A 24,118-nucleotide genomic window follows, 5' to 3' on the forward strand; every position below is an offset into this window, starting at 1 on the left:
CCGAAAGGGCCAAATTTTTAAATAACTATAAAAACCAAACTATATTATTAGTTAGCCAAGGTTTGAAACAAATTTGGTATATAACAAATCGAGTCCTTTGGATTCGATTTTGGAATGCTAAATCGAGTACACTGAACTCGATTTTAACCTCATTCGTAGCTGATGTGGACACCTGGTCCACGTCGGCATAGAAATCGAGTCCACGTCGGCATATTAATATTAGTACATCTTTCAAATATAAAATAAGGACCATTTTGGTCCATTCTCTTTTCTGAAAGCAGAATGTGATTACATTTCTCCTTTCAACACTAATTTCATAATATAAAGAAAATATATTATCAATACATACAAGTCCAATTAATTGTTTGAAGCGGAAGCAGTTCAATGTATTATGAACATTTTACCGGGAAGAGAAGAGAAATGGGTTACTAGCTAGATCTAACAGCCTCGATTGCAAGGACGAGATCATCAAATTTAGCCCCTGTGACTTCTTTTACAACCTTGCTGTCCTTGAGAATCTTGAAAGTAGGAACAACTTTTATCCCAAGCTCCTTTGCCAATGGCTGCTAGCAATAAAAAGACATATCTCATAAGAAAGAGTGTGGATCTATGCAAGTGGATGTGTGTATGCTCTAGGTTAAACCAATGTATTGTAAACTACATGAGTACATGGTAACTACAGACCTTATTTTCTTGGTTGCAATCAAGCTTTAGAAATACAACGTCAAGATACTTCTGAGACAGTTCCTGAAACTTTGGAGCCATCACCTTGCATGGACCACACCTGCAGAAGTTTGGATAGAGTTAGAAGTAAAGGGAGAGTTATTTACTAAAATTTATTTATAGATTGAGAACTGGACAAGAGGGACATAAAAGCTCTATAATCAATGAGGTTTCAATATTGAGACACGTTAAATAACTCCAGTAGTTGTGCAGAAGAGAACCATCAAGCTTGTTTCAATTGGGTCTCTCAGTCGGTCACATCATGATCCATGTACATCCAGAGTACAGAACCAAGAAAAAAGTACTCAGTTTAAACTCATTTATATTTACACAAACTACACGCAATATAAAATATTTTTTTTTAGAAGCCAGAATAGAAGTAATGCGTCTCTGTATTCAAGGAAATACCATGTCAGATTAGTTTATCAGTGTTGATATAATTTTAAAGAAGGTATAAACAAACCTCTTATGCTCCTTTTTGAGCTGCTGATGACCCCTTGTTTCCTATGCAGATTAGCTTGGATGAACTTTAATAGATTTATTCATAATAATTAGTTAGAAACCCGTGCGATGCTTGAGAAAACTTAGACTAAAAGTATGTTGGTCTCAAGATTTGCATAAAAAGTATAATTAAATTATATTGGTCTCAATTTGAAACAATAAATACTACAAGAAGACTTGGAAAAAAAAAAAAAGTTTCCATCTAACTAAAAGTTTTTGTAGTCCTCTCTAGTTTCTATCATATGAGATACCAAAATTATTTTTGCATCATAGATTATATGCCAAATATTTATGCCTAGAATCCTATAAATTGTTAAGATTTTCAGAAGAGACAAATGCTATTAGAATCTATGATCATAGTATCTCAATTGTTTGTCAATATCTGAACTTATGATCATCTTTATGCTTATGATGGACCTACCACTTTCTTGCATTTGTGAAAAATAAAATAAAATAAAACACACACTAGTATTCGAAGGGATCCCAAACAGTTTGGTCCAACTTCTTGTGAATTTCCTTAATTGGCTATAGGAAGTCATTAACAAATTGGTCTTCATACCTAGTACCAAAGCATCACAGACGCCTCAAAATTTAATATGAATATAGTTGAATGCAATATGACTATTGATGACTATGCCATATCGCATACCATTTGACATTTTCTATAACACAGCAAGAGAAACACTCACTATCTTAGTAGACAATCTTTCCAATGTGTAGCCCATTGATAAGATTGAATATTATCTTCTATTTGGGAAATTCTATTATACCACTCAAAATGTGTGTGTGTGTGTGTGTGTGAGAGAGAGAGAGAGAGAGAGAGAGAGAGAGGTTAGGCTATACATTTCCTTTTTATTTTTATTTTTTAGAGTGATTGTATATCTTCCTTGACCATACATTTCTATTAGTTTACACAAAAGGACTGAATTAAGACTTGAAAAATGAACAGAAACGTTGGTTTGGTCAAATCGGATCACTTAATCCAACCTGCAAACCATTGTTTACAAAAAAAAAGTTGAAGAGTGTGTGTAGTCTGAAGGGAAGCTCGTACAGAGGAAGAGAACTTCTAAGTGAGTCAAGGTCTTGGCTTTCAAGTTTCATCAATACATGGGGGAGGAGAAAGAGGGTTTGTAAGTGGGTTAGCTTTCATCTACACTTGGGAAATGATCATGCTTAGGTCATAATATGTAAGACAATAAGTGGGCTTGGGTTTTTCATAAAGTTTGGTCTGATTTGCCCTAATTTTCAACAACAACCCGTCCTTTAGATGACAGTAAAAAAAAGTTAACTTGATCTTTTGGATAACAATAAAAAAATTTAATGAGAAAAGCCTAAAGAGGCTAAATGCAAATTAGAGTGCCATATGGAAAGACCTCATGCTCTCCCACATGAGGTTTTCGCTTTTATATATATATATATATTGAAGTGAATAAATTTTACGCTGGCCATCCACCATCAATAGAATCTACTATTTCATATTTAGATCAAATCATCAAAACCAAGAGATCTTGGATTGTAACCAAATGCAAATTATACCTTTCATAAATCAGGCATGAGTTTAGACAAATTTTCACAACAACAAAGCCTGAGTCCCAAAATTTAGGATCGTCAATGGATTCTCAACAGATTAACTTTGGAGAATTACAACACTAAAGCGTGTTCTAGCCTATGAAGATGGTAATGATTACACCAGGAACAGGAGGTATGATTTATAATCAAGGTTTCTAAAGAACACTCATCAATGTAAATAGCAGAAAGCGGTGTAGTTAGTGCAAAACATATAGGCTATCTGGAGCCTTCATCAATCTGTAAAGACTAACAAGCAATTCAATCACACAAAACAGGCTGAAAACTAGGGAAAATGGGGTAGAACATAGATTGTGACAATCTAATAACCTAAGCTTTCCAAGCTATACAATATGACAAATCCTATAATCTATATAAAATTACACAGTGATTGCAAACTTATCTTTGGCCGAGCTATTGGGCATTCTTGCGAGATGAGCACTCCAACATTCAGACACCAGAACACAAACAAACAGAAAAGCAGGACACACTACCTTGTTTCTGTTATCAGGTACAAGTAGAGATAAGAAAAAATCATAATATAAGCAGACAACCATTTTTTTAGGTTGAAGAAACTTTTACAATTCAATCCTTATAAAATTCTAAGAGGAAAATTGAAAATTGTGATGTTACATGTGTCATGAGCATTTGTTATTCTTTTAAGAAAATAAATTTTTGATTGATCAAAAAGAAGAATCTTCTTCAAACTATGTGTGCGTTTGGATACCACTTATTTTGCTGAAAACTGAAAACAATAAAAAATAATAATAATAATAATAATAAATTACTGTTCATGCTTGAAAGTACTGTGCATATGCCTGATAGCACTGTTCATGTCTCATGAATAGTGCAAGAGGCCATAAATAGTGCAAGAGGCGCTGGACTAAAAAAAAAAAAAAGGAATCAGCCAGACGCAGACATGGGAAGCACAAAATGCGCTTCCCAAACGCAACCTATATGTCCTTAGGCATGACCATACGTAACATACAAATTACGTTTGGAAAGGGTGGACAATTATATAGAGCTTCAGCTGACGTGATAAAGGGGGAAAATCAACCACTATCATTACCCTCTAAAGAGGCCGTTTGATAGTAAAAAACTTCATGGTAAGGTTCATAGCATATAGAGAAAAAAAAATGATAAAGTTTGAGAGCACCTCAAATCTTTAAGCAATATCAAGAACTAGTATAATTTCCCAGCAGAAAAAACTAAGCAGCATAGATTGAACATTACAATTCACACGCAACATATTCAGGTCCAAAGGCAGTTCAGGTCCAAAAGGGAATTAGGTAAACTTAGTTTGAAGTAACCTAATGGATACGCGATTGAGTTTAGATTACATGAAAAAATCATGAATGAAATCCAGAATTCCCTTTTGATACTGTCCACCTCTACTGATCTTCAAGTATGCCAATTAATCTAACTTCCAACATTTGATCCCTAAATGTGACAATAACTTTATCTTTGCTCCAACCGAATTCTATAATTGAGTACATGGAGTAATACACTAGCTTCTCCGTCTACAACATAAATCTAAATCCAAACACCTAAATCCACAACAACAACAACAACCAAGCCTTTTAGTTTCAAAATTTTGAGTCATCTATCGATCCAGAACAAACTAGTCAGAGTTGGCCATGTGTATTCTTTGCTATCATTCTATTCTATCCGAAGTTATAATCCCAAACCCTTTTCTACCCAACACCAAGACACCCAAAAACTGAAGCTGAAGATCAAAATCCAGACAAACATTCAGAGTAAAAATCAAATTCAAATCCAAATAAATCGAAGTTTCAAATAGGTCACTTAATTCCTGGATAAAATCTTAGCAAAAAAAAATGCATTCTAACAATACATGCAAATACACCCCTTATTTTGCTTCCCATTTCTCTCTAATTTTCTTGTATACTACAAACATTACTACATAAACCATATAAATTGATGTGTATGTGTCACCAAACACAACAAAACAATTCAAACATTTATTTATTATGTTGTTAAAATGGTATCACTGGCATGAGCTGGTATCTCATGCGCCAGACGTATAAGACCAGCCTCTCACAAGCAAGTAGACCCCACACACTGGCATTCATTACCTTTAGAAAATTGGTGGTAACTTTAGCTTTTTCCTTTTCTAAGAAATTAATCCAAAAAAAAAAAAAAAACCCATTAATATTTCCATCTTAAGAAGAAAAATTCGTCTTTACCTTTCCCTTCCCTTTGGTTTTCAGTCTTTTCAGCAACCATATAGAAACTCATAATAAACTCAATTTCAGAAACTCCCAAACTAACTTTAAAACATCAAAATCAACTGAAAATCACACTTACAAAACAACCATGAATCGAGGGGAACAAATATTCTTATTGATAATATTAAAGAGTACATATACAAAATAGATATTCTTTAATATTATCAATAAGAATATTTATTTTGTTCCTTAATTCGTGTTTTTTTTTTTTTTTTTTTTTGGGGTGCACTTAAGTCCTATTAATACCCCTCAAAAATAAAAGTCCTATTAATAGGCAGTGACTGAGCCAGACCCTTTATTCGCATAGTATAACTTAGGGTCTGTTTAGATACCGCTTATTACTGAAAACTAAAAATAGAAGACAAAAAACACTGTAGCAAAATAATTTTTAAATATGTGATAAGTCGTAAAATTTAGAGTGTAGTCCAAACATGCTCATTCACATTTTTTCCTTTTCATTCCTTTCACCCAAACTAAAAAAACTTTAAAAGAAAAAAAAAATTATTTCTTTTTCTTCTTCAATCCAATTAACATACTAACTCTCCGATGACAATCAATATAGTATTTATTCAGAAAAAAATAAAAAATAAATAATACTAACGCCAGGGGCAGTTTGACATAAATTATTTGACTTATTTATGTTGTTACTTTTAAGCATAAAAAAGGGGTCGGATTAAGGGTGTACAAGAGGTAGAGTTTTTATTATTATTGTAATTCGACTCAATTTTTTAGAGAGTCAAGCCACTTCAACTTTAAATCCATATTTTTATTAATTTTGCATGCAGTGGATTATTTTTATTAATTTTTGCATGCAGTGGATTGTTTTGAGCCTCCTGACTTATACCCAACTAAATTTTTAAAGAAATAACAACAAAAATATAAAGTAAACACTTTTTTTCTTAAAAATGTTATAATTATAATTCTACTCAACTTATTCCCACTAAATATGTCACTATGAAACAATTTTTTTTTTAGAAACCACTATGAAACAAATTGAAATTAATAATTGCATGCACAAATTTTCACAAAATATTTTACAGCCGTTGGCCATAAGTTAATAACAATAGATAATAAAAATATTAATTTTAATTTTAATAATAAGCACATATGAGAATTAATATGTGATCACACCACTGACTCATTTGTTTTTTTTTTTTTTTTAAAAAAACACAAAAATGGAGAACAGGTATGTGAAGAATAATAATATACCATTGGGTGTACATATCGAGGACAACGGTCTTGTCGTCGGCGGCCTTAACGAGGGGCCAGAAGGTGTTCTTGTCGACCTCGGTAACTTGTCCCACTTTCACTGTGGGTCCCACAGTGTCCAAGCTCGACCTCACTCTCGTCACCACTCCTCTGCTGCTGCTCCTACTCACGGTGCCCTTTGGGTTTGAGAGTCTGTCGGAGGAAATCACGATCGTGTGCTTCGCGGAGTAGCGGAGAAGAGGTTGTTGCGGGGACCGAATAGGTGGAGCTGAGAGAGAGAGGTTCAGAGCCATTTTGAGAGTTAGAGAGAGAGAGTGGTGGAGAATTGCGCAGTGTTCAGTGGGGTGTTACCTTTTTTTTTTATTTTTTTTTTTTTCTTTTGGCTAAGAAAATAAGCGAGGGCATGGATACAAGGACGGATTCGACCTTTTGCAACCGTTGGATTGTGAAATTTGATGGTTTTTTTTTTTTTTTCTATTTTTTTGTCACTTAAAAAATATTATTTCAAGAAATAAATATATGTCCAATTGAATGGAAAGAGAGAGAATAAAGTAGAGATGACCAAAACTTAGTTTATTTTCAATCAATTTTACTTTATTTCACTTCAATTTACATTCCTTCTCTTTTCAATCCAAATAGGCTCTGAATGACATAAATACCCTTGTTTTATTATTATTATTATTATTATTATTTGGGTTTTCCGTGTTAAGATTTGGGTTTATTAAAAAAAAAAAAAAAAAGCTTTTCTTCCTTATCCAAAAGTCTATGATTTGATTCCAAATTCAGAAATATTGTACCAAATAATTTGATCAATTAAAATTTTAAGAGTAATGCAAAGCACCTAGTTTTTATTTTATTTTATTATTATTATAGAAAATTGTTAAGATTATAAGTTGTAATTAATGTGACGTCATCTTTAGAGTCTGTTTGGTATCAGCTTTAGTTTTTATTTTTTATGTACAACTTTTTAAAACTTCACTTTTTCTTGCATTTTCTCACTTTTTAAAATTTTTTTAAGGTACAAGTATACTTTAACACACTTTCAACAAAAATTTTTCAGCAAAAAGATAGATAAACTATTCCCAAATGGACACTTAGTCTGACTGACAATCTATCTATCTATAAACATGGTAAAATGGGTCAGAATTTGCGGATCCGACCCGACCCGAAAAATACTTGACCCGAGCCCAAAATTTTTGACTTGAAGTAAAAACGGGTTGACCTGTGAGCCGACCCTATTTTTTGACAGGTCAACCCCACTCGACTTGGATAACCTGTGACCCTACCCGTTAAAAAAAAATTCACTAAAAAAATATGTAGACTATATCTTGATACTAGGTGCATAAAGCACAAAGCACTAGAGCCAACCGATAGTCAATAAATTATAGATGATCACACTTTACATGAGACAAGACAAGACTACCACTAAGAGCTTCACATTCAATTTGAGCTTCACAAGTCATAACCACTAAGAGCTTCACAGACATGAGACAAGACAAGACAACCTGAAAGTTCAATATGTGTATAAAACATCTATGAATGTTTAGACCCCCAAATTACAAATTACCAATTCAAGCTTAATATCAAACAAAGTATGTGCGGAAAATGAACATAAGCTTATAACAGAATTGATAAACAATCTAAACCAAATAAAATCACATCCACAGCAGAAATTAAATGTCAAAGATTAAGGAAAGAGAGATGCAAACACAAGGACAATACAACGATGTGTTATCGAAGAGGAAACCGAAGCCCTCGGCGTAAAACCTCACCGCCGCCCTCCAAGCGGTCAATAATCCACTAAAGAATGTAGTTGGGATACATGAACAGCAGAAGACCCTCCAAGCCTAATCTACCCAGTGTACCTAAGCCCTCCAAGCTCCTACTCCAACGAGGTTGCGCTGAACCTATTTCTTCTTTAGCTTACCGAATTCCGCTATAGCCCATAGCATTAACTAATATGAAATTGGTCCCTTCCTAACTACTTCCCAAAGCACCAAATAGCATTCTCACAGATATGGGTATGGTGAGAAAAGTTTTTGGCAATGTACCTCTCAAGGATGTAACAATGGAGAGGAAGATAGTAGAGGAATTTGAAGAGTCTCTATGTGAAGATTGTGGATGAGTGAATCTTGTTTTTCTCTTGGGTTTCTCTCTCAAAATTCTCGTTGGGAGCCCTCTACATTTCGTGGGTATAAGGGGTATTTATACTAAAGAGAGAAAGGAATGCGAAGAGTCAGTTTTTCCAAAACAGAGCTGTTTGGCGACTTGGCCTCACAACTTGATTGAGTCACGAGTTCAAGCCGCGAATAAATAGAATGGCCAAACTGGACTTTTGTCTTGTAGTGCTCCAGCTAGCGTGACTGTTCATGTTCTCTGCATGCTTCACTCGTGTGCATCATCTGGCGGCTTGCAAGCCGCGAGCCACCCATGAGATCCAGCCACGAGTCCCTACTTCACTACACAATCTTGAGCATTTCTTCACACTCTCTCGCACACTACCCTTACATGAATCCCACCTAAATACAGGGTTTCTAAGTGCTAAATTACAAGGAAATTGGCACGGAATAAAGCCAACAAAATTGTTGATAAATTTCAACCTTACAATCTCCCCATTTGGCTATTCCGTGACAAAACCCTAAAACAAACTCTAGACTTAACATGTAAGTTGGGAACAGTTGAACAAAACTCATGCACACTTAACTCTAGAATCTGTGTACCTCTTGAATCATAACTACAAGTGTCTCCTGAAACACAACAACATAATATGATCATTGTATGCACAAAACTTGTAATGCATATGAGGCAAGCACAATGCGATCAAGCAAAATGGAGTAAAGTATTAAACCAAGGCTTGACCATACAAGCAATCACTATAAAATAGTGACCACAATGCTTATTCACACTTGGAATGAATATCTGAACATGCAAGCTAATAAGCTTAAATGCAAAGTATCATTTGCATGTCTAATACTCAACCAATGCACAATACATGAAGTATATGCATCTAGGAACAAGATCCTACTAGGGCACAAGAGTGATGTACTTAAAGTAGTGCATAACATAACATCAAGTACATAAGTTACAAAGCATAGGTACAAAAACATAAAGGCTGCATAAGCATGGTACAAACCATAAAAGCCTACAAAACCTAGAAAACAAATCCTAAAAGCTTACAAAAGTAACATGGGTACAAATAGAACATAAATACTAAATAACAACTCAAATATATATAGCCAAAAGTTTTAAAAACATCCATGAGTTTAAACCAGCAAAATAACCAAAATATTTAACAAAGAATGCAACAAACCCATAATTAAAAACATTATCCAAAACACACCACCAGAAACTATAGATAACAAAAGCATAAACTAAATAGCTTAAAATGAGTTTTTGGCATGCTCCCCCTTAAACAAACACTCCCCCTCAAGAGCTGCCCTTCAAAAGTTCTCCCTCTTTTTTACCAGAATGGCCAAAAGGTCACTGATGAGCGGAGAAGCTATTAAACTTTGCTGAGAGGATGTTCATCTGATCTTGTATTACAGCCAGTCTGTCAGATTGTTCATTCTGGACATCTCTGAGTCCATCAATCCTCTCTAGGATGATCTGGAATGCATTTGGAGGTACTGCTGATGAAGATGAAGCTCTGCTCCTCTTGCCACGGCCTCTTGAGCTTGAATCTTGTCCTGTAGCCTCTGTCTCAGTGTCCATGGGTTCACCTTCAGCTTGTTCACCTTCCTCTTCATCACCTAGGAGACGAACTTGTATCCTTGTGATGGTTAGTTTGTTGATGGCTGAAGGTATAGGCATGGAACTGATATTTTGAGGGATGGCAACACCTTTTAGTCTGAATAGCCTCATAAGAAGGCTGGGAAAAATCAACTTGGCCCTAGAGGTTGTTCTAGTCTCATTCACAATGGTGTCAAAGATGTGAGAGCTAATGTCTATGAAGTTGTTTTCCTTGAGGTCCATAGAAATATAGCTTTGGCATTATTGATTGTAGTCAGCTTCCTAACTGGGTACAAATTGAACATCATGATGGTGGTTAGACACCTCATGTCAGCAGGGAAGGTAGTAGTGTTGAGGCATCTCCCCTCTCTTGCTCCACCAATGCAAGATTGGACAGTTTCTATGGACAACATCCTGTCCTTGAAGTTGGTGAAGTCATGGTCATCTAAACCTTCAAGACCTAGCACCTTATCTATATCACCTGCATCTATAGTGAATTCATTTCCTCTCATCCAACAATTTAACTCATCTTTTCTCAGCACAACATTTGCATAAAATTCTCTGATAAGTGTGTAAGTATCAAGTATGAATTAGTCCATAGTCTACCATGAAGATTCAATGATCAATTCAATCAAGTCATACACAAATAGTACGAAGTTTAGTGACCTATCTCACTAGTAGAAATGAACGTATATGACTCCTCACCATAGTGTTTACATAGATTGAAAGCTTTTCATTTAGCTTCCGTTTTTCATACTTTTTGATCAATACAACTCAATTTTTGAGCATCAATGCCATGAGTTTTTTTAAAATATTTCTTTGAAGAATAAGCCTTTGGCTTTGACATCATACCATTTGAATACATTTTTGCTCCACCTTTTCCTAGTCTAGCTAGTTTTCAAAGTAAGGTCTTTTTAGCTCTTTCTCCTTTTAGAGATTAATGTTAGAATATCTTTTTGACATAAAATTAAATGTGAGGAGATATATAGGATCAAGTCTATGCATATATCAAGATTATATCTCTCAAAGTGCTGAGGTGATCTAAACTTGGTGTTGTCCATTTTCAGCCTTTTATCACCCTTCTTGGCAGTGGTTTTCTTCTTTGTAGGAGTCATCTGCAAACATAGCAGAAAAGGCCACAAAAAACAGAGCACAATAGATGGAAATTCAACCATTAGTAACATGTTAGAATAACAGAAAAGAACATAGAATTATACCACCATTCAGTCCATATTCAGTTAAGATTCAGACATTGAAAGAGATAGCTCAGATCAGAAAAGGATAGAACAACCTATCAACAATACTAATGCATAACACATTGTGATAGTGACCACAACAACTCAATCAAGAACACTCTAAGGCACATTCCCAAGCACATACTTCAACATGCAATAATTAGCTGTATTGAAACAGTGTATACCAAATTCATCCAGAAGAAAGCATATGTCTATGAGACATATCTTAATGAGTATGAGATGATCAAACCAACACAGAGTAGACAATATCCTCAAGGCAGAAGCAACACACATGATAACAATAATCTATAGCAATTGAAGTCAAAACATTATAACCCAACTATCAAAACTCAACCATATTGAACCAACCATACTCACAAATAGAGTATATCATAGTAAACCCAAACAAATAGCATATGACAATGAGACATATTATCATGGGTATGAGATTTACCAACCAACACAAAAACAGCTTACAAACTCAAACAATGAAACTAAAACATGATAACGACCATATTTAGTATCCTAGAAACAAGATCAACCAAACCCAAACACCAAACATAACACACATGAACCCAACCTATATCCGAAATTACAGATATCACAAATCATAACCACAACTCACAGATTCAAGAAAATAAAGCTCAAAACATGAAATATGTAGTGAGAAAGAGAAAACCCATACCTTTTTCTTGACAATTTGAAGTTGAACAGATGCAAAAATGGAAGTTTTTCAATAGAGACACGGTGAGTTTGAGAGAGTTTCAGGTTAGGAAGATAATGAAAAGTCACAAAAGTTCGAGAGAAAACTGAAAAGGTTTAAAAACTGACCTTAAAATGCAAAACACGCATTTTTCGTGATTGAGTCAAGTCGCATGAAAGTCGCCAGGGCCAGTCGCCAGAACACTTAAAACAAAATTTTTGAAATTTTTCTAAGTGTTTTCCGCGATTGGAAGTTCTACCCGCGAGGGAGTCGTGAAGTAAGCCGCGAAAACTTTGTGTACCCCTCACAACTAGACCTTCCACCCGCAAACAAGTCACCACTATGAGCTGCGAAAAACATAAAGACCCAAATTTTGAAAAATATTCTAAGTATTTTTTGCAACTGGGAAATTTACTCGCCAATAAGTCGCGAGAAATCTCTGTATGGGCTCGCAATTGGGGCATGTGATTGGACCAACCTGCGACTAAGTCGCCAAAACAAGGCAACATTGTTTTTGAAATTTTGACATTTTTGAAAGAACAAAATACTTTCCAAACACAACTTAAAACACTCAAAAATCTTTTTGTGTTTAATCAACAAAGATTGAGCATGTGAAAACACATTTAATCAAGTACAATCACACAAATGAATATGGCATTAATTGATCATAGGCTTGTGTGATGTGTGTGTATATCAACAATGAGATAGTCCTTAGTCTAATGTGAAGCTTCAATGATCAATTCAACCAAGATATACACAATTAGCACTAGATAATGTGACCCATCTCAATTATAGAAGTATGCATATATGACCTCCCACAAAACTTGATAGCATAAAATTGAAGCTTTTCATTTGGCTCCATATACATCATATCATTTGATCTTTTTGAATCAATACATCTCATTGTGAAATCGATGCTAGAAATTTTGATATTTCAATTGATGAGATAGACTTTGGCTTTTTGGACATCATACAAAGTCAATTGATGAGAGGTCGTTTTCTCTTTTTCCTAGTCAAATACTAGTATGTGCGACGGGCTTTTGCAGCTCAATATTTCTTTTCATTTGGAGATTTACATTTGGTGAGCTATTTTAAGTTAAAACAATAAATAAAAGAGTGGGAAGATATATAGGCACAAGTCTATGCATGTCTCAAGATCAACAAAACCATTCACTAATCATTCATGACAAGTTTAAAGATCTATTTACAACAGTCACATAGATGTCAAGATTTCTCCCATAATGATATGAGTGCATAGGAAACAAGCTATGCTAGTAGATGCACAAGGCCATTAGTACAAGGTACAAGGCAAAACATGTTTTGAGACAAAACTCAACAAAGGCGATCAAAATTTTAGGATTTTCTACTTTTTATGTGTTTTTGAATTTTTGACACAAGAAAAGATTGATCAAAAGCAGCAATGTAAAAACATTTAAAGCGAAAACAAACAAACAACCAATTTTTTAACTAACATAAACAATAAGCATACAATCAAGCATATTCACACAACATAGGAAGTATTAATGCATGGACATGTTATAATGCTTATGCATGAGTGCCCTTTTTCACCTACACAACACGTGCGTTTGGGGTGATATCCCTATAGGATTAGGTACGAGAGTTAGGACCTTCAAACCTTCTTGTGAAGCTTTCCAAGTAGTTGGTGAATGCACCAATCATCTTCATCACATCCATCATTTCGGGATCACCATTTCGACCTCTTGATGGCTCAACAACCCAAGTTCTCTTGTCATTTCTTGGTCCTCTTGACCTTTGATCACTAGCATTCCTTAATGCTCTCAGCTTATGACAATTGGGTCGAGTGTGCCCTCGAAGTCCGTAGTGATGACACACATGGTTCGTTCTAGGACCTCTTTGTGATCGTGGAAAAGATTTTGCTCTGGCTTCAGACCTGACCACAGATTGATTACGGGACTTGTTCAACACCCGCTGGTTAGCCACATTCTTCTTCTTCTCAACCTTTGCCTTCTCCACTGTAGGGGCAACTACAGCCGGCTCTTTGGCCTTCACAAACTTCACTTCTTTGGAGGTATGCACAGTTAAGCTACTTTCTCCGGTGTATCCTAATCCGGTTCTGTTAGAAAAAGATTTTTGAGAGGAAAGGACATCATTAAGCTTCTTTGTGGATACGCGCTCTATTTTGGCATTTGCTTGAACCACCTCAAACTCAAGGAATTTCACCTTGGTGTAAGCTTCAGTTAGTTCGCCATTTAGCGTTTCAATCTCACACTTGGCCTCCTTGTATCTCACTAGGGGACTTCGATAGTCCTTCTCTACTTTCTTCATCTTCTTTACAGCCGCCTTGGCCACCCTTGCATACTCTCCCGACTTCTCAAGGAGTGAATTGTAGTTCTCTTGAAGACCAGTTGTATCTTCATCTTCTTCAGCATCCGATTCTTCTACAATTCCCATGGATTCCTCATCACTATGCTCCCTAAGCTCTTGCACAAGCAAATTCAAGTCCTCTGAAGACTTAACATGAGCAATAGTCATGAACGCTGAGAAATTCCCTTCTTCATCACAGCTATCCTCCGAATTAGAGATGGAAGAATCTGAGTCACTGAGAGTGGTGGCATAAGCCTTCCCCTTTGATCTCAAATAATTAGGACATTCCTTTTTGAAATGGCCATGCCCATTACATTCAAAACAAGTGATTCCTTAGATAGATTGGGACTCCTTCCCATCTCTCTTTTTGAAGTCCTTTTTCTCCTTTCTGGAACTTGTGAATTTCCCTTTACCACTAAACTTCCCACTATTCTTGAACTTCAGGAATTTGCGGAAATTCTTTGCAAGGTAAGCTACATCCTTTTCGATTACATTCTCATCCGATGAGTCGTGTGCTTCTACCCTTTCATTTATCGTCTTAAGAGCAAGTGATTTGCTCTTTCTTTGATTTGGCAATGAAAGCTCATATGTTTGGAGAGAGCCAATTAGCTCTTGGACTTTGATTTCATCAAGGTCCTTGCTCTCCTTAATTGCAGTCACCTTTGCACGGAAGCTCTCCGGCAATGAATGAAGAATTTTTCTTACAACTTTCGAGTCCTCCGTTTTCTCTCCCAAGTTAAACTTGCCGATGACCACTTCATTCAGCTTGCTATAGAAAGAGTTAAAGGACTCATCCTCACTCTTTTTCAGCTCCTTAAATCGAGTGGTCAACATCTACAACTTGGTGTCTTTAACTTTCTTCGTTCCCTCGTACGTGGTCTCCAATATCTGCCATGCCTCCTTGGCAATGGTTATGTAAGATATCTTGTGGAACTCATTTGGAGATACACTATAAAAAATAGCGTTAAGTGCTTTACTATTTGCAGTAGACGCCGCGAGGGCTGCCTTATCCCATGTGGATTTGGCTGCCTCTGGCCTAGTCCAGCCGACATCAACGGCATCCCAAACAGATTCATCTATTGAACATAAGAATGCTCTCATTCGTACCTTCCAAAAGGCATAATTGCTACCATCAAAATTTGGTGGAGCATTCAAAGATTGAGATCGGTCCATCTCAATATGGGGTCAAGGATCACACTAAGGTGTTCAAACCACAAAGAGTGCACCCACTCTAATACCAATTGAAAGTTCAATATGTGTATAAAACACTTATGAATGTTTAGACCCCCAAATTACAAATTACCAATTCAAGCTTAATATCAAACAAAGTATGTGCGACAAATGAACATAAGCTTATAACAAAATTGATAAACAATCTAAACCAAAATAAATCACATCCATAGCAGAAATTAAATGGCAAAGATTAAGGAAAGAGAGATGCAAACACAAGGACAACACAACGATGTGTTATCGAAGAGGAAACCGAAGCCCTCGGCGTAAAACCTCTCTGCCGCCCTTCAAGCGGTCAATAATCCACTAAAGAATATAGTTGGGATACATGAACAGCAGAAGACCCTCCAAGCCTAATCTACCCAGTGTACCTAAGCCCTCTAAGCTCCTATTCCAACGAGGTTGCGCTGAACCTATTTCTTCTTTAGCTTACCGGATTCCGCTATAGCCCATAGCATCAACCAATATGAAATTGGTCCCTTCCTAACTACTTCCCAAAGCACCAAACAGCCTTCTCATAGATATGGGTATGGTGAGAAAAGGTTTTGGTAATGTACCTCTCAAGGATGTAACAATGGAGAGGAAGAGAGTAGAGGAATTCGAAGAGTCTCTATGTGAAGATTGTGGATGAGTGAATCTTGTTTTTCTCTAGGGTTTCTCTCTCAAAATTCTCTCTGGAAGCCCTCTACATTTCGTGGGTATAAGTGTTATTTATATTGGAGAGAGAAAGGAATGCGAAGAGTCAGTTTTTCCAAAACAGAGCTGTGTGGCGACTTGGCTTCGTGACTTGACTGAGTCGCGAGTTCAAGCTGCGAACAAACAGAATGGCCAGACTGGACTTTTTGTGCTATAGTGCTACAACTGGCGTGATTGTTCATCTTCTCTGCATACTTCACTGGTGTGCATCATCTGGCGGCTTGCAAGCCGCGAGCCACCCACGAGATCCAACCGCGAGTCCCTTCTTCATTGTACAATCTTGAGCATTTGTTCACACTCTCTCACACACTACCCTTACATGAATCCCACCTAAATACAGGGTTTCTAATTGCTGAATTACAAGCAAATTGGCATGGAATAAAACCAACAAAATGGTTGATAAATTTCAACCTTACACAACCATTAAAAGAAAATCTCATTCAATTTGATACGATCACATTTCACAGCTCACACATTGGACTCACCAGTAGTCTGTAGTCTAATACACTAAGTCACTGCTCACTATTTACTAACACACTAAATGGCTAGACTTAGCTTGTAGTAGCTGACTAGCTGTAGTCTACAACGACACAAACGCGACAAACCACAAAGCTTCCTCTACTCTTGCACCTCTACTCTTTTGGCCTTTTCACACTTTCACACAAAGCTTAAAGTTTTTTCAGTTTCACTCTTGTGCCTCTACCTTTTTTTTTTTCCTTGTGGAAATGATATTATTAGTGATGTAAACTTAAAATGTACCTTTTAGTACTCCTTAAGATCTATCTCTTTTTGAAGTTGTAAACTTGTAATTATATACATTTTGACAGTGAAATATTAACATTGAAGACTTTTTCCATTATGAATTTATGACTAAAGAATTTTTGTCATACTCAAAATTGTTAGAGTTGGAAGGATATTAACAAAGTGGCATTAAGTGCAATTCATTTTCTTAATTGATTTTGTTAATTCTCTCTAAACAGATTGTCATTGATTTGTTTTTGTAACTGGAAAAAAAAAAAAAAAACCTTGTTTGAAAAATACGGGTCAACCCGACCCACAAACCATATTGACCTGACCCGAATTCGACCTAACCTGCCCATTTTGCCACGTCTATCTATCTATCTATCTATCTATCTAAGTTGGATCCCTAAAATTAGTGATTGCACAAAATAGTGATACGTGTTCCTTTAACAATGCATAAAACAGTGACACATGACTATTTGTAACTTCCTCCATCTATTTGGTATGATATGGCAAAATAATGTTGTGGCAAACCATTCTTGGTACACATGTCAATCTTTTTGCCATGTGCTAACAATATATATATATATATATATATATATATATATATATATATATATTTTATAAAAGTTCTTAAATGAACACTATAAATTCCACCATTATTTATAATAAATATCCTCTATAAGAATCTTTAAAATACTCCAATTTTTTGTCCTTTTCTTTTTCTCTAAGTTTCTTTTTTTATTGGGTGAACTTTTTTTTTTGGGAAAGACATCAAAGCTTTATTAATGCATAATGGCTATATTAACCTGAATTATAGGATAGATGTATGGAGGAATATCCTCCATCCACACTACATAGTCTTGGATGTTGGCTGCTAATCCAGCCAATCTGTGTGCAACTTCTTAGTATGAGAGTAGAGTAATTTAGAATAAGAACTAGAATAAGATACTACATCATTCAACAACAAACCGTATAAAGCTAACTCAAAAACTCCCTGAATTAAAGCCTTCACCACAACCAGTGGCGGCGCCACCTTATAGCCAGAGTGGTCCCAGGACCACCCTGACCCAAATTTTTTTTTAATATATAATAATTTAAAATTTTATATATATTTACCTTTAAAATTTTTTTTTGGGACTACCTTGAATTTTTTTTATGTTAATAAAATTAAATTTTGGTTCATAATTTGAGCAACTTAACAATATATTGGGGTCTTTCAAGTAAAAAGGAAAAACTCAAAAAAAAAAAATTGAACTAAAATCTGAAAAAAAAAATTATAATAAAACTACTACAGGTTGGGTAGTGGCTTGATTCCTTCGACTAAGTACACTGCCCAATACAACACAATTTTCAACCTTTTATATTTTTTTATTACAGTATTATTTTTCCTCACTAGACATATATTACTTACTTTTCATTTGTAATTATTTTTTCTTATTTACTCTTAACCACACACGCCTTTTGTCTCCTCGATTTTTAACTTCATATTTTTAAATTTTATCACATCTTCATCTACACTTTTTCATCTATGTTTTGCCTTCCTCCTTATTCGTAACTTCTATGTCTTCTACCAGTATCAGTGCAGCAGTACATCTTCTCAAGTTTTTAGTCTCAAATTTCTCAATACGAATTTTTTTAGCTGTACAAGTACCTTTGTTCATTTCTTTTCTTTTCATTTTTTTTTTCCTTTTGGGGTTTTTTGGTTTAAAGAATGCAAATTTGTTTTGGTTTTAAGAAAAATTTTTTTTTAAACACAAACTTCATGCCAATCAAATCTTGAATTTTGGCCAGTATTTACCGAAACACCTGAAATAGATTGGAATGACCCGAAATTTTTTCCAAAGTGGAATAGGGTGGGTTACTATTCCGGTTTGTTTACTGGTACAATATTTTTCGGTCGTTATAGCCGGAACGAAATGAAATTAATAACATTGAATCAAACCTAATTACCTAAAGGCTAAAAAGGAATAAGATTATGTAATTTATGCTTCCTAAAGAACACATTGAACAAAATTCCTGGAGCTGCCACTGACCACAACCTCCGAGTAACCTAAAAGGCATAGTTTAAAATGTGTCAAATATGTGTAATGCAGTACCATAATAAATTACAAAAGCTATCATAATACAAGATTCAAATATATTTCATTGACATCTAACTATAATATATATACATATATATATATATATATATATATATATAATTAACTATATATCTAATTGTATTATCTTGGCAATCAAAGAGTCATTTTTCGTTTAATCATAAGAATGGCCTTTTTTTTTTCCAAGGTAATACAAACGTATGACTTTATGAGTGTGATATCTATATAATTTAAATTACTTTAAATGACAATCAATTGCTGAATTTCCATTATATTAGGAAAAAAGTTTTAGGTTTTATTTTAATTAATTACTATCAACAAATTACAATAATCATTCAAATAATAGTTACATTTTTTCTCACCTATATATATGAGCAAACCCTAACATGGAGTCCACAAGTTTGAGAGTAATATTCAACTGCACAAAAATTTATATAAAGGTTGTGTAAGTGCACAATTTGTACCCGGACCCAAACGAGTGATGGGCTCAGGCCCAAAGAGCCTTATACAATGAAATTTGTAGAGTATGGGTTTGAAACCTAGGTTAGGGATATTGGAAAGTTGATAAATAGGCTAGAATACTGCAGTCTGTGCAAGTAATAGATGAATATGACAAAAAAACCCTCCTCGGACATAAGCCGAGGAAAATTTGTATAGCCTTTCTTTCTTTAAGCAAAAGGTTACAGTTTTTAGTTTCCAAAAGAGATCCCCTTCTTCTTTCCTCTCTCGTCTCCTTATATCATTCTTCTTCTTCTTCCCTGTTTCATCCACGTGTAACACAGATCTTTCTTTTAGATACTTGTCCCATCCACCACCTTCTTAAAGTCTTCAAATAATAGCTGGAAGGCTGAATACTACTGTTTAGAGGTCATTTCTCCATTAATGCGGTCAGGGAGGTAGATGTAGGGCCTTTAATGCGGTGGTAGCAGCTTTTTCCTCAGATATTTCTCACACGTTCCTGCTTCTAACGGGTGCTTGAATCACGTCATTACCCAACAGATCTTCCAGAATTCTGTCTCTAAACCCTTTAGCAAGTCCTATGACCTCTTCTGGGCCTGTCCGAGGAGATACTCCTCCTCGGACAACTCCTCGGCCCCTTGTAGTACGGACTGGCCCGTGGGCCGAGAAGACTCTGATTGAACAGAATTATACCCACTAACCAGGCCCAAGGCCCAAACGTGCAATTAAGAATTTTTACCCCCCACAATAGCCCCTTAAAACGTCATTTTTCCCTCCCATCCGAGGAAAGAAATGGAGTGTTGAACCAACAGCGTACCCTCACACACTTTGCAAACCGCCACACGTGTAGGGGTCCTTTCGTTTCTTTAAAACCGCCTCTGACGCTTCGAAACCCAGAACACTCGCGTTAATGACTGCAAGTTACGTCTTGTCCCCCACGTTCAACGGTGAGATACGCATCCAACGGTCCAGGATCGTTCTAAAAAATTGGGCGGGATAATTCTAATTCGAGGCCGCCTCCCACACGCCAAAACGCCTAGGAATCCGTATCTCCATCCATTCTTTCATAAATCAATCAAATCTAAGAGTTAATCACTATCTTTCCTCTCAAGAAGCTTGTGAAGAATCTCCTAATTATTTCCCATAAGTTTTCAACTTCCTTTACTCATTTCTTCTCGGCTTCTGTCCTCGGCCACCATCTAGACCCCTCCCCTTCTCTAAACTTTCGTTCTCACTTCCACCAAATGGGTAGATTTAAGTGTTTAGTAGATACCGACGCCGATATGGAGGGTTTTCGGGCCAAATATCAGATTCCCCAAGACGTAGGCTTAAGATATTGCCCAGTAGAAGCCATAGGTAATGCTAGGAGAGAGGGAGAAGTTATCATCCCCATCATCGCCTTCCTAGAAGGTGGGATGACCCTTCCCATGAAAAACGTAACCAGCGAATACCTACGTAACCATAGGTTATGCCCAGATCAGTGCACCCCCAATGTATTCAGAGTCTTAGGTTGTGTCGACACTTTAAATGAACAAATGGGTCTGAACCTCACATGGCACGATGTCATTTGCATGTACGAGTGCCACAAACTTAAAAGTGTAGGATACTACCTTAAATCCAGGTCTAGCATTGTTAGGCTCATATCCTGTCTTCCCAAGTCCAACAAAGGCATGAAAGATGACTATCTCATCACCTCGGGAAACTGGTCTGACGGTCCTCACTGCCTAGTCGAATAGGGAGACCCAGGTGTGACTCCATAGGAGTTAGATTCCCTAACCCATGACTTTATCCCATTATCTTTACCGTTTTTTATTACATTGCGCATTATTACACTTTCCTTTGATATTTATCGCTAATCTAACCATGCTCGTCTCCTCGGATGTTTTTTCAAAGATAAACAACACATACGTCCGCGTCTAAGCCTTTGCAACATCGCAGACCTCAATCACGTTCTTCGCTCCGAAGTCTTTGTTAGCGAAGACTTACAAGTGAGAGCAGCCCACCTGATATTAGGATACGATCCTTTATCAGAGGATTTCCAAGAGATTGACAACGCGATCACCGCAGGAGACAAATGACGCAGAAGGATAGACGTTTCACGACGAGGCTTCCTTTCTGACCGCGAACTCCCAAACGACCCCTCCATCATTATATTCTCTCGCCCCATCGCAGCAATTCCTCTCTTGGCACATTCCCAAACAACAGCCGTCCGAGAAGATCCTGCATCCTCGCAACAATCGTTGGACGAGGAGATTGACCAATTTCGCCTCGAAGAAGCTGAGAGACCTCGAGAGGATTAATTCGTCATTCTCTCGGACGAAGAGTACGTGCCCGCAGAAACTTCGGGCATAAAAGGTCTGATAATTGCACAGCTCGACTCTAGCTCCGAAGAAGACGATATGTCCACTCTTAGGAAGTTGAGAGCAGTAGTCATCCCGGTCAATTTCTGAACTTCCTTCAGATTTCGAGGTGGTTGCGAGCCTTGAATGGCTCTGACCTGTGCTAGATTTACCACTATTCCTTTATGAGTCACCATGTAGCCTAGGAATTTTTCGGAGCCCACCCCAAAAGAACACTTTGAGGCGTTAAGGCGTAGCTTGTACTTCCTAAGTGTTTGAAAGGTGTCGTCCAAATCTTTCACATGCATAGGTACTGCCTTACTCTTCACTACCATATCATCCACATATACCTCAATGGTCTTTCCAAGTTGCGATTTGAACATCCTGGTCATCATCCTTTGGTAAGTAGCCCCTGCATTTTTCAAACCGAATGGCATCACTTTATAGTGATAATTCCCCATAGGAGTAATGAAGACAGTCTTCTCCTGATCACCCAATGCCAATGGTATTTGATGATAACCCTGAAAGGCATTTAAAAAACTCATCCGAGGATGCCCGACCATAGCATCCACTAGCTGATCAATGCGGGGCATTGAGAATGAGTCTTTTGGGTAGGCCTTGTTTAAGTCTGTAAAATCCACACATACTTTCCACTTTCTGCTCTTCTTTTTTACTACGACTGTGTATGCTAACCATTCTGGATAGAAAACTTCTTTAATAGCCCCAGCCCTTTTGAGATTGAGCACCTCTTGCTTAACGGCCTCAGAATGCTTTTTCAAAGAACGCAGAGATGGTTGCCTTCTATGAACAATGGTGGGGTTGAAATTTAAATGATGACAAATGAAACTTGGGTCAACCCCCGGGGCCTCATAGGGATCCCAGGCAAAAACATTGATATTATTTTTCAAAAAGATCACTAATTCCATCTTCTCTCGGTGTGGTAACTGTATCCCAACCTGAAAGAACCTTTTGGGGTTATTATTTATGAGAAACCTTTCTAAATCTTCACATGTGGTCTCATCTATTATCATCGCACCAAGCGTATCCAGAGATGTTGATTGTTATAAGTCCGCCACAGCCGAGGCCGAGGATTCTAATTCGGCTTGATGCAGTAATGCGGCCGATATGCATTGCCTTGCTACTGATTGGCTACCAAGAATTTCTTCAATCAATCCACCTAAGAGAAACATCACTTTAACATTTAAAGTTAAGGAGACAGCACCCAAAGCATGCAACCAAGGCCTGGTGACGATGGTCGCGTATGGAGAATATGCGTCAACCACAATGAAATCTACATCGACCATCTCCGAGCCCAATTGTACGGGCAATCGAATTTGTCCCTTTGGCATGACAGCCTTCCCTTTAAAGCTTATCAACGGCGAATCATAGGGAGTGAGATCCTCCAGCCCTAACTTAAGCCCCTTGAATAAGTCAGGGTACATAACCCTGATCGACCATCACCCTCTTGACGTCATAATTCTCTATCCTCAATGTGACCACCAGGGCATCGTCGTGTGGTTGAATAGTCCCAACCTTATCTTCATCAGAGAATCCCAAAATAGGCGTACTCCCTTTGATCCTCTTTGGCCTCGAGCCAGACTCCTCGGCCTGGGAATGTGACACCACCATCACCTTTATGGGACAGGAACCGGTCCTGCCTGGTGCAATGAAGATGACATTAATCATTCCTAAGGGCGGCCGAGATGAGTTGTTCTTCTGATTATTTGAACCCGAACGGTTTCCTTGTCCGTTGGGTTGATACAAGTGCTGCTTCAATTTTCCCTCGCTAATAAGCTACTCTAAATGGTTCCAAAGGGTCTGACAAATCTCGGTGGTATGACCCACAACCTGATGATACTGGCAAAAAAGGTTCTGATTCCATTTTGTAGGGTCCCCCGCCATCTTACTGGGCCACTTGAAGTAGGGTTCCTTATGGACTTTCTCCAGCAGTTGGTGCATTGGTTCTCGGAATACGGTATTAACTACTTGAGGATTGGCTAAACCAGATTGCCTAGAGAAATCTCTCCTCGACTTATTGTTATGGTACCCGTCCGACCTGAAATCCCTTCTCTCCTGCGGGATAACCTTCGCCTTACCCTTACCTTGTTGTTGATCTTCCTCAACCCTTTTGTACTCGTCAATGCGATCCATGAGGCGACGTACACTTCGCACGGGCTTTTTGTCAGAGATTTCCTTAAATCATGATCAGTTGGGAGGCCCACTTTGAAAGTGTTAATCGCCACTTCATCAAAATCTCCGTCGATTTCGTTAAACATTTCCCAGTACCTGT

At 37.0% G+C, this 24,118-nt stretch overlaps 1 protein-coding gene across 2 annotated transcripts; it reads right to left on the bottom strand.

Annotated features, from left to right (window-relative positions):
* Nucleotides 1–236: 236 nt before the first annotated feature.
* On the bottom strand, nt 237–6,651 carry LOC142607783 (thioredoxin F-type, chloroplastic-like). 2 transcript variants are annotated; one of them, XM_075779412.1, is made up of 3 exons: nt 6,249–6,651; nt 685–784; nt 237–563 (listed from the first exon to the last, which is right to left on the bottom strand). In XM_075779412.1, the coding sequence occupies exons 1-3, from the start codon at nt 6,539–6,541 to the stop codon at nt 429–431; spliced, it is 528 nt and encodes a 175-aa protein (XP_075635527.1). In that variant the 5' UTR covers nt 6,542–6,651; the 3' UTR covers nt 237–428. The 2 variants fall into 2 exon arrangements, with proteins under 2 accessions (XP_075635527.1, XP_075635526.1); XM_075779411.1 differs by having other exon boundaries at nt 237–566; nt 6,249–6,619.
* Between the last annotated feature and the right edge of the window lie 17,467 nt (nt 6,652–24,118).

Source organism: Castanea sativa, chromosome 8 (genome assembly GCF_040712315.1).
Source record: "Castanea sativa cultivar Marrone di Chiusa Pesio chromosome 8, ASM4071231v1".
Classification (NCBI taxonomy): domain Eukaryota; kingdom Viridiplantae; phylum Streptophyta; class Magnoliopsida; order Fagales; family Fagaceae; genus Castanea; species Castanea sativa.

Excerpts from the sequence above, each read along its gene's own strand:
- LOC142607783 (XM_075779411.1), bottom strand. The coding sequence starts at position 6,541 with ATGGCTCTGAACCTCTCTCTCTCAGCTCCACCTATTCGGTCCCCGCAA. Across the intron at positions 785-6,248 it reads CTCGATATGTACACCCAATG|GTGTGGTCCATGCAAGGTGA; the intron begins GTATATTATTAT and ends AAACTTCTGCAG. Across the intron at positions 567-684 it reads ATTGCAACCAAGAAAATAAG|CAGCCATTGGCAAAGGAGCT; the intron begins GTCTGTAGTTAC and ends TTTTATTGCTAG.